The sequence below is a fragment of the Notothenia rossii genome (assembly GCF_949606895.1).
Source record: "Notothenia rossii genome assembly, chromosome: 6".
NCBI lineage: Eukaryota > Metazoa > Chordata > Actinopteri > Perciformes > Nototheniidae > Notothenia > Notothenia rossii.
The window spans coordinates 48272547-48283335 of record NC_136909.1 but is presented as its reverse complement, the minus strand read 5'-3'; the positions used below and the strand labels follow the sequence as shown (position 1 = coordinate 48283335).

The 10789-nt window shown below is 40.9% G+C and overlaps 1 protein-coding gene across 1 annotated transcript; it reads left to right on the top strand.

Moving 5' to 3' along the window:
- Positions 1–1516: 1516 nt before the first annotated feature.
- Positions 1517–9727, top strand: LOC307044607 (uncharacterized protein; the record flags this gene model as incomplete). The annotated part of the gene is made up of 15 exons (XM_079689918.1): positions 1517–1594; positions 1821–1919; positions 5065–5295; positions 5422–5600; positions 5765–5858; positions 5954–6063; positions 6620–6734; positions 6848–6910; positions 7205–7259; positions 7484–7575; positions 7816–7933; positions 8075–8176; positions 8272–8442; positions 8689–8865; positions 9209–9727. The coding sequence occupies 13 exons, from the start codon at positions 1517–1519 to the stop codon at positions 8436–8438; spliced, it is 1503 nt and encodes a 500-aa protein (XP_079546044.1). The 3' UTR covers positions 8439–8442; positions 8689–8865; positions 9209–9727.
- Between the last annotated feature and the right edge of the window lie 1062 nt (positions 9728–10789).

Genomic DNA, 10789 nt, shown 5'->3' with positions numbered 1-10789 from the left:
GTTGTGTAAATACACAGCTGAGAGCTGCCGTTTCATTCAGACTGTTTAAAAAATGGTAACAACGGACTATTTTTCTTAGCGGATGCATGTCAATTTAAATCAATACATACAACTATTTTTTAAATCAATAAAAACGTTTTCTAAATCCATAAAAGCATTTCAATTAATATTGGGAGTCATGTCGTTACTTTGTTGAGAATGTGGCCATGTAATAAACGGGATAATTTGCAGCGACTTGTTCCTTATGGGGAAAATAACACCCTTCATCCAGATGAGGATCCCTCCGCTACGCTTTGGGATCCTGACCGACCGACGAAGCTCCATTTAAAATATACATATGTTTGGTGAATTACTGAGTTTAGGCACATTAATAACGTTTTAATGAAGTTGAATACAGCATATTCATATGTGTCAGTGATTTCATGTCAATTCAGTGAACATAAACATAAATGATCGTGGTGAAGGTGATGATTAAATTAGGATTAAAAATCGAGAGCCGGGCTGTATTTCCTCCCGTTCGTTTTTTTCGAATAACACAATTATTTTGTTAAATAACAACATGGTGATGTTTTGTAAATGATTACATGTCTCTTATTTAGCACAGTAGTATGATATCCGTGACATATGGATCTTAACAAAGTTCCGCTGTACATCCAGAGTACTGTATCTGACTTTATTTCACATGAGCTCCAGTGTGGAACCCCACTGCACCCCCTGGTGGATCAATGATACAATGCAGCTCGCTTCATTATAATTACATTTATCTATCACGGGGGCGGTCTCAAGTCAAGCTGGAGGTTTTCACTTGAGCGAGGGTAGATCACGTACCAATCACGGCCCTCGCGTTTCAAACTGTCTGAAATGAATCGCTACATCTGTCGAACATCAAGAGTTTGGTAGTCTTGGTGAGTATATTGATTATAACAGCAGTTGACTAGCACTACAGTTTTTCCCAATGTTTCCATTTTTATACTCATCTAGTTAATCATAATAAAGTATTGAGTATTGACTGTTTCATGAAAAGTGAATGCATATTTGGTATAAGTATCACTTGCTAATATTGCTTTGGATGCATATAATGATTTATAACATGTTGCTATTATTAGTCTGCATATATTTTTCCAACTCAAAAGTGGTTCAGTATACTACCTTAATATCCATCATACCAGTTTTTAGGGTGGCGGCTTAACAGCTGTTTTATTTTTTAGAAACACATCTCCAAGAGTTAAGGGACACCCTAACTGCAGTCCAGGTTCCGGAGGCAACAGACAGAACGGTTTCTGCCTGGGCACAAAGGCAGCTTCTCACAGATGTGAGAATGAAAACGGCTAGGCCAATGCTTTTTATTCAAATCTCTCAGCTGAGAGAATAGCCATTCAGAAGTGCCACAGATGCTGTGCAGAAGTGGCTATTAGGTGCCTGAACTGTGTTCCACTGGACATGGAGTTCCTCTGTGCAACCTGTGACATTGAGGCCCACAAGAGGAATATCTTCCATGACAGAGAGGCTATGTTCAATGGATGTCTGGAGCCCATTCCCCCTACAACTGCTGTGGTGGTGGATGAAAATGGCCAGCCTCAGTTTTGTGAACAAAGTATGTCAAGATTAACATTACATTACAATGTCCCATTATAGTGTAGTTCCCAAAATTAAGTGTGAATGGGAAGTGTACATAGCTGATTGAAAAAAGTATGATTGGTTTTGACTAGGGCTGCAAGATATGTGGAAATTATGCAACATTTTATTGAATATCTTGATAATCTGGAGAATTAAGGAAAAACTGTAAATACACCCTTCCTAACTTATTTTCTATATTGCAGTATGTCAACTGCCTGTTCCTACTCCAAGGTCAATCTGTGAATGCTCTGATGACGTCACAGTTACTCCTTGGAAGCATATATCTGTGGTCACCATCAACGGTATGTTGTTCTGAAAGCCCTTCTTTTTGTACAAGTAGTATTGTACGGCAGAGTTTTACCACTTTGTGCAATGCAAAGATTTTTATCACTTAGTCATTTTCAGACAACATCCAAATGCCATTTCATATAGCTAATACATCATATATGCACATCTATGTATTAAATACAACATTTTAAGGCAAAACTCACAGTTTAATTACCGAAATACCTTTACTTTGTCCATTTGTTCACAGGACCAGTGCTTAATTTGTAAATCATAAGGTGCCGGAACGCAAAGTACATATGACAGCTCAAGGATGACGAGACGCGTACAGGTCCCGGAACGTATACAGAAAAGGTGCTGAAAACAACATGAAAATGTCCACTTGCAACGCTGTGGGACTTACAAGCCTCAATTTCAAATAGTATCCATGGTATAAATGTTATGACGATCATTTATAATTGTTTAGGCTAGTACGCACAACATAGGCAAATGCCCACATCACCACAGGTGGGACTTCAGTATACACATGGGCGCGGGAAGGGGGGTGCTGAGGGCGCTGCAGCACCCCCTAGCGGCAGGCAGGGGGTGCGGAGCTCCCCTGTCTGAATTATTATTTGACGGTTATTGCTGCTCCCGCTGTGCATAATCTGTGTAATATGTAGCCAATAAATTCCACATTGTTGGTAAAATAATATTTTGGCCTGCCCCGAATGTTTTTTCTGTAGCCCCGGAAAATTCTACCTCAATAATATAATACATTAACGGTGCTTTATGTGAACCTCATCAAGACACTAGAAAGGACGGCAGGAATGTAATTTCCCGTGTTCAGTGAATGCAACAGAGGCAAGACACCAGACCAATCAGAGAGTTGCATGGAAATAAAAGTGTGCTTGTGCCATTCAAGCTCGCGGCTCTGTGTGTGTGCGGAAATAGCGCATTTAGTGTGTGTGAGAGAGGGGGAGAGAGAGAGGGACCGGTGCCAGCAGCAGGGACCGTGTTGTTAGCATCTGGTTAGCTAGCTGCACTAACGGACATACGGAGCTGTTTGTTCCACAACAAGCTGGAGGAGAGCTCTCCTCTCAGACTGAGAGGCTAAGGTGAGCTAAAGGACTCTCTGAGTGTTTCGATAGTTAACTTTAGTCTAAGTTATCTCAGTGGGTCTCAAACGGTTTGGTCAAAAATTATTCAAAAGATTATTTCCGCGGCACACCTTCATATGATCATTATAGTTATAAAAAAAATAAGAGAATAAAGGAAAAACAGTTATGAAATACTATATGGCAGTAAAACAAGAATACAGTTTGAAAGGGGATCGTGATTTGTAAAATATCCATAAAGAAAAAGAACATCTGCTTACAGTTGTGTTTCATCTGGGTGTTGAGAGATGTATCCATAGATCTCTTAATGTTGCTCTCAAAGTGCACCAGATTGATGCTTTTAACTTCAATATTTAAAAAAAATCTTCCCTCCTCTAGGGGGGTCCCCCCCGGACCCCCCTAGAGGAGGTGAGGTCCGCTCCCCACTCGTAAAAAATAGCACTTTACCCCTGCCTATATACCGTGAGCTGATTATCGAGCCTTCATTGTAACAGTCGCGGGTTTACTGTGTGTTTGCGTGTGGGGAGTTTTTTTGTGCGTGCTCTATAGTGCCCGTAATAGTGTTCACTGGAGTCCAGCACCTCAGCACCCCCACTCAAAATACCTTCCCGCGCCTCTGAGTATACAGCCAGCAATTAATTTCTCAACAGGTTTAACGTGTAAAAAAAATATTTATTAGGCCTATTCAAAGATTGGCACGGCGGCCTATTAATAGACAGTATGTTTGCTCACCATATTTAGTTGTTTAAAACACCCCACATCACGAGCATGTCCGGATTGTCCTCTATCTCTTTTTTTCTGCTTTTACTGCGTGTGTCTGTGGCAGTTCTGTGTCCTTTGGCCACCCAGGACCTCACGTACGGGACTGGATTGAATTTAGCCAGGGGGGGTCCAACAAGATTTAGGAAGAGTAAAGATGACATGGTGGATGTGAGCAAAGAGCTACGGTTGGGAGTGCAAATCAAGTTCATTTGAGAAAATCCGCGCTCACATTCAGCACTTGCAATGGGAATGCTGTTGACAGCAACAAGTAACTCCATCAGCTCATCGGGGGTGTCTTTACCATCTGAGTCTCTGTACGTTCTGTAGGCCCGTATGACTGCGCGCGGGTTGGCAATGTTGAAGCGCTGACACAGTGACTCGACCTCAGTCTCTCCATACAGCGCACCTGCGTCCTCGGGCCAGTATTGTGCGTAAAGCACCTTCAACTCCTCAATGAACTTGTTATATCCAGTTTTATCTGGCATCCGGCCTCCTTGAGATAACATACGGTCCTCCAAGTTCTTGGCCACAGTTAGAAAAAACTGACCTGTCGCTGGACGTCCCACACTCTTCTACGCTCAATGCGCTCTCCTCTCCTACTGAATCTTCCTGCTGTAAGCCAGCTGATGTCGCGGTTCCGCTCGCCTCTTGCTCCGGCTGTTGTACCGGGCTAGTTGATGCCAGGGTACCCACCCGTTGCTGTTGGTGGTCCACCTGGCTGACGGTAGCTGGCTCCTGTTTCGGCTGGCGGTGAACCTGACCCGCTGCCCGGGCTTGGCTAGCTGTCGGTTAGCTAGCTGGCTAGCTGTTGCAGCGCTAACCTCCTCCTGGTTTTGACCATCAACATGACCGCTGCAGCTGCCCTCGTCGCTGCTTGTGGAGGCTTTTCTGACTCGTTTTGAAGTGTCTATTACCTCTTCCTTCTTTTTGAAGAAAGACAGTCAATTTAACTGTCTTTTTGACATGCTTGCATTGAATCACCGTTTCTTCCTCTCTGCGACGTGCTCCTCATGTGGCGAATTTCAAAAGTGAAAGACGTTTGTCCGTTGGTCCAGCTTTTCAGTGCGTCAACACAGATCTCCGACTCTTTCAAATCTTAATCTTAATAAACGACATGAAATTCTTGGGATTTTTTATGTAAATTAATATCTGCATATTTTATTTCATTTTAACCATTTACATTTTTATTTTTTGTGAGAGGTACCGGATCTGCCCAAATAGGTGCCGGAACACAGGGTGGCCAAAATGAAGAGGTGCCGGATCCTGTTCCGGCAGGATCCGGCTCAAATTAACCACTGCACAGGACGATACAATGTCTGCTTGCCTCAGAAATCCTGTCCATCCTGCTCTGCAGAATGGACTCCTGAGGTTAAAGACCTGCTTTTGTATCGGTACTGGCCAGCTAGCACCAGCTGCCAGACGCTTTACAAATATGATGTGTTCACCTCATTCGAGCATGAAGGTGACAGCACCAGCCATGTCCAGGAAGGCATTTCTGAAAATGTTGGAGCACAGATCTGTTCAAGCTGGACGGGTAAATCTGCCTGAATCACATGGAAACATACAAAAAACAATATCATATTACTGTATACCATATCATTAATTGTTGGCATTGCTTTCAAAACAATTACTAATTCACTTTTTTTAAATCAATATACAGACAGGTAGTATCTGTGCTGATACATTTCAGCGAAGCTTCTTCGAGTTTTGCTTCTGTCAGTACAAACAAGGGGATATGTGCCAGGTCCATCACTTTGTTTGTCCAGCATGTTCTCCAGACATGATGGCTGTCTGCTGTGATGGAAACCGCAAGCATTACCGCTTTTCCAAGTCAAAAGAGTATGTATAGGTATTAATGAAAATGATAAAGAACACACCGCTAATACAAATAGTTGCCCTTGGGGCTGTCTTTGAGTAGCCATAACAGACATTAAAACAAATCATAGTAATGTAGTGCTTTGTGATTTTTATTATTGACTTGTATGTTAACTTATCATGGACAGGACTGAGGAGTCGCCAATCTATGAGGGCTTGTTCCTGGCCAAGGACGAGGAAGTCGCAACATTTGTTGACCTTGTCAGAGGCAACATGAAAAGTGTACGTTTTTTTTCTTATTATGATAGTTGCAGTTACACATGTGGTGTTCTTTTTTATATATGTCAAAACTTGTGTGTAATAAACTGACTTTATAGGGAAATGACAGTGCCGTCTGTGGTACTGCCAAATTCACCGCTGGCAGAGAGATGTCAAAAAAGTCTGCTGCCCAGATAGACGAGGAGGGCATTCAAGTGGCAGTTTGCAGGTATGTATTTGTAAGTGTGTCTGTGTGTGTATATGTGTTTGGTTCTTGAGTCTGGTCTCATTATTTCAGTTTTAATAGCAATCCAAGTCTAAGTCTTTGTAAGAATTGGAAGTATTAAACACTTTTGATTGTGGAGCGGAATTGATCCATCATTTGTAGCATCCAAGTGATATTTGTTGTTATAGCCACCTACTGTAGATGACAGAGATGAGTGCTTAAGCCAGGCCTTGCTGTGTCAGTTTATTATTAACAACTAGATTTTCTTCTGATTAATCAGACATGGGTTTCTCTTACGAGGACTTAACCACTTCCGTGGAGAAATATATTGCGTACCCAATGTTTCTCCAAAAAGAGATGTCCAAGAAGGCAAATGTTTACTTCGTCTGTATGGATGTAACATGCAGGTAATCCTCACTGTCATATTGCACATCCACAACAATGTTTAAAATGGCCTATGCCTCAGCAGTTATTTTAGATGATATTGATATTGTTGTCATGTCAATTAAAAGTTTATCTTTGTAACACTCAATCACAAAATGTTGCTCCTGCTTCTTAGGTACTGGCCATATCTTAACAAAATAGCCGAGGGATTACCAGAGCTTCTGCCGTTGAAAGAAATGAGGCCATTTCTTAGAGTGATGCATGCTAAAGCCCATACAGCAAAATGCGAGGTACATAACATCTTTAATGCAAAGGACTTTTAAATGTTGTGCATGGCATGCCTTATTGGATATCAAACACTTCTAAAGAAATGCTACATAACAATACTTGCGCTGTGTTGCAGGTGAGATGGGGTGGCAGAAGTCAGGACGGAGCAGGAAACACAGTGGGAGAGGAAGTAGAGCAGGTATGTTATTAATGGCATTATTGTAACTGTATGGTTGAAGAAGTCTTAATAGAAAGCAGTACAAATATGTATTTGTCATCTCAGTGACAAGCCTGTTGATTAGTTAGCATATCCTTTATGTCTGAGTTCAAAAGAAAGATAGGCAGCTCATATGTTCAGCAACACTAAATGCATGCATATTGTAGGAAGTCAGTACACAAGTTTTCTCTTAAATCATCCAGTTCAAGATCTATGATGTGTAGGTGATATTGTTATGTAATGGTGATCGAACATTAATTGTAACATTCATTATAGGTGAACAGCTTTCTCTCCAGGGCAGCTCTGGTCACAAAATACATGACAAAAGCAGGTTGGTATTAACACTACACACTGTGATAAGGCAGCCCTGATAAGTATTTTACAGAGAGTTTCCTCCTTAAAAACATTATTGGTGTATTACTTTACTGTAATTACCAGTTCAACAACCTTTCAACGATTGGGTTTAGTCATGTCTATCAGGTTTCTCAATCAGTATTGCCTTTTTGACGTGAATACTTAATGTTTTGTTTGTGGATATATTTTTGTCTTTTTTAGGAAGAGTGAACATGCTCACTCAACAGGCCATGGGCTGGAACAGAAGGAAGAGGGACAACCTTCATCAAGTTTTAGCCCACAGATATGTCAAAGTAAGGGCAAATTACAATTGTCTTCTCATCTGACATTACATATTTATGAAGGATGTCTGCAATGTAACCTCATGGCTATATACATTATGTTCTCCCTTATCCACACTTCCTCTTGCAAGTCAGATGGTGTCATGGAATGTTTCAGCTGTTCTTCTGAAGGTCTTGTACTGAAAACTGGTGTTCTTTGCATTATGGTGTTGCATGGCGCTTTTGCTCTGACATTTTCTTTTTTTGGTAAAGATCACAGAGAGGGCAAAGGTGGAAGCTGCCAGCTTCAGCGACTTCAAAAAGGAGCACAACCTTGATCAGGAGACCATACAGCAGCGGGTATATGATGTCAGGCAATGGGCGGTCACAGGTAAGACATACCACAGGTTTTCCATATATACATCTGTTAATTACTGTAAGTTTAGACACACAATATAAGTTGGCTATATGTTGAAACTGAGACTGTCACTGATTGTATCTCTTCTCCAATTGTTTTTTTGCAACTATTTAGAGAGAGTCTACGCCCCAGGGTGTACTGAAGGACTGAGGGTGGATATTCAGAACATCACCGTCACTCTTTTGCGCAGGAAGCAAGATCTGTATCGTCAGCATGGTTTGTTGTCAAACATAGTTATTGAAATTACACTTCAAAAACAACAAAAACATTCTGGCACCATGGCAGAGTTTTGTTTCCGTTTCACTTTGCAGACAGCAACCAGGCAAGGCAAAGGAAGAGGAAGAGAATGAGAGAGCTGAAGAAGAAGCTTCACGAAAAAGTTGTGCAATACTATTCAGGAGTGCATGAAGAACAGATTGACGAGGAGTTGGCTTGCAGACTGACAGAGGGCTACATCCTACCATGGGAGAGGCATTGAAATGGTAGGATAATTGCTAGTTTGGCTTGTTGTTTTTTAGTCTATCCCAAAATATGACAGTTTATCGTGGGGCAGAAAAAGCAATGGTGATACCTGCAAATATATAATATGTGTTATTAGTTTACATTATAGAGAACCAATGCTATCGCTACAAAGATTCGTATCTCAGAAATGAAAATCATTCTGTAATAATATAATTTATGAATAAATATTCCTTGTCCACTACCCCATTCCTTTCCTCAACCTAAAGGCAACACCTTCAGGTTGAAGAGGTCTGTCTTTGACCAGGTAATGCTGGTCAGACGTTTGGAGGAGGAGCAGAGCATCCTGGTGAAAGAGATGTTGCAGCACATCATGTTCCTTCTGAAGGAAGTGCAAGAAGTGGAAGCACTCAGAGGACAGACTTTGGAGGGCATCAAAACCAGCAGTATGTCTGAGATCTTAACATTTGAATATTTTCATCCACTCTTCAACACATTAGATGTCTTACATAAGTAGAACACATCTGTCACTGTGTCAGGCCGAGGTGAAATAGTAAATTACTGAAACTATTCATTATCAAGATCATAATTGATTATTTTCTGTCTATTGACTAATTGTTAAGCACTATATAAACATTAATCAACATGTCCCATTTGGCACCCAATATATAGTAACATCCTTCAGTTTAAGATGGATTTACCTATTTTGTAGTGTTTTCACAAAGAGATTTGCAATTGTCATGGTTTGTTTACATTCAGCCCTTTTTCTGTGTGATTATCTCTCTACAGATTTTGGTGACCTGACAGAGGATGCTGCACATGGGCTTAAGAGTGTCCTCAGTCGGAGGTGGCACTTCCTCATAAGCCAACACAAACAGGCTGTACATGCGTACAGCGGTGTAGCCGCTTTGGAATGCCATGATCTTCAATTACAGCAGGACATTGAGGAGTCGGATGACAATGACTACACTAGCCCTGAGTCTGAGGAAGAAGACCTGTAAAGGTTTCTGCCAAGCAACACAGAGGCACTGGAGAGCTCTTTCACAAGCGACGTGTCACGTCCACAGGCTGGTGCACGCCATAATAATGACAAAATACATTTAAAAAACACTTAAAGCCATACAAAATAAATACATTATAAAACACTATATATGAGAACAATATGAAACTATGCACTTGTTTCGCCCGACTGAGTTCATAGTAATGTGAAAATGTGTTTATATTTTGTACTTCCATTTATTTAAAGCGCTTTGACTTGCTGATGTGTATGGAAATAAATTGCCTTGCCTTTATATTAAACTGCCTCTTATTAATCAAACAAGTGCTATACAATGGTTGTTTTCTTGTCACTGCATTTTGTCATTCGTTGATTATGAACTATTAATGTGAATACATTGTAAATAGAGTTCATACATTAACATAATTATTTATTAGTAACGTGCATAATGCAGGGTAAATACCAACACATTCTCACTCCCAACTCGTACTTCTAATTTTGTATTATTTTGTAAACCACACAGTGTTATTTCCTCAACAATAACACACAATTATTCTTGTGTTTATTTATTTGTTTGATTGTATAATGTCGAACTTTTGGAGTCCTTCAGGACCGAGGGTCGGAGCAGCTCATAGTAGTTACTTTAGAGAATTTTACACCCGGAAGTAAGTATTCTCTCTTCTTTGCTTGACAAACCCATCCATGGACAAACCCCATGATAGTCCTCAAGCTCTGTGATTGGATGTTGGAGTGGCACTGCACAGAGCGTCCAACATCACTTTGAAATGGAATGGAACCACGGCACATGGTCCAAAACTGGAGTCGGACGGGTCCACCCCCTCCCCCACCCCGTCACCAGAACTACACATGCTGGCTATTGTGTGTTTCGCACATAGGTTTCCATGTTCTATGGCACGTCTCTACTGGGAATTGTAGTTTTAAAAGACGTTTTCGTATTTCCCATAATAAGCAGTTGCCAGTATTAAACTGTACAACCCTAGAGGTTTAAAGGATACGAAACACAGTGGTGTTATCACATTTAAAACATATAATTAATAAATGGGTGAAAATTGCTTGTGCCCGTAATGGGCAGCATTAGTATACCCACATGACAGCTAAGGTCAGAAGAGCTTTATTTAACAGCTGGTCTTATGTCTGTGACCCCTCCTGTTGTTAATTGATAAGCCTGAAACATGCACTTGTCAAGGTTCGGAGGCAAATTTTGCAAATATGGCAGTAGCCATCGATCATCTTAAGATAAGATATACTTTATTGATCGCAAGTGGGGCCATTTTTCGTTACAGCAGCATGTGTAACAGTTGGAAATATGCAGTGGTGTTTATTTGGAAATCATTTAGTATAATCACACAAAT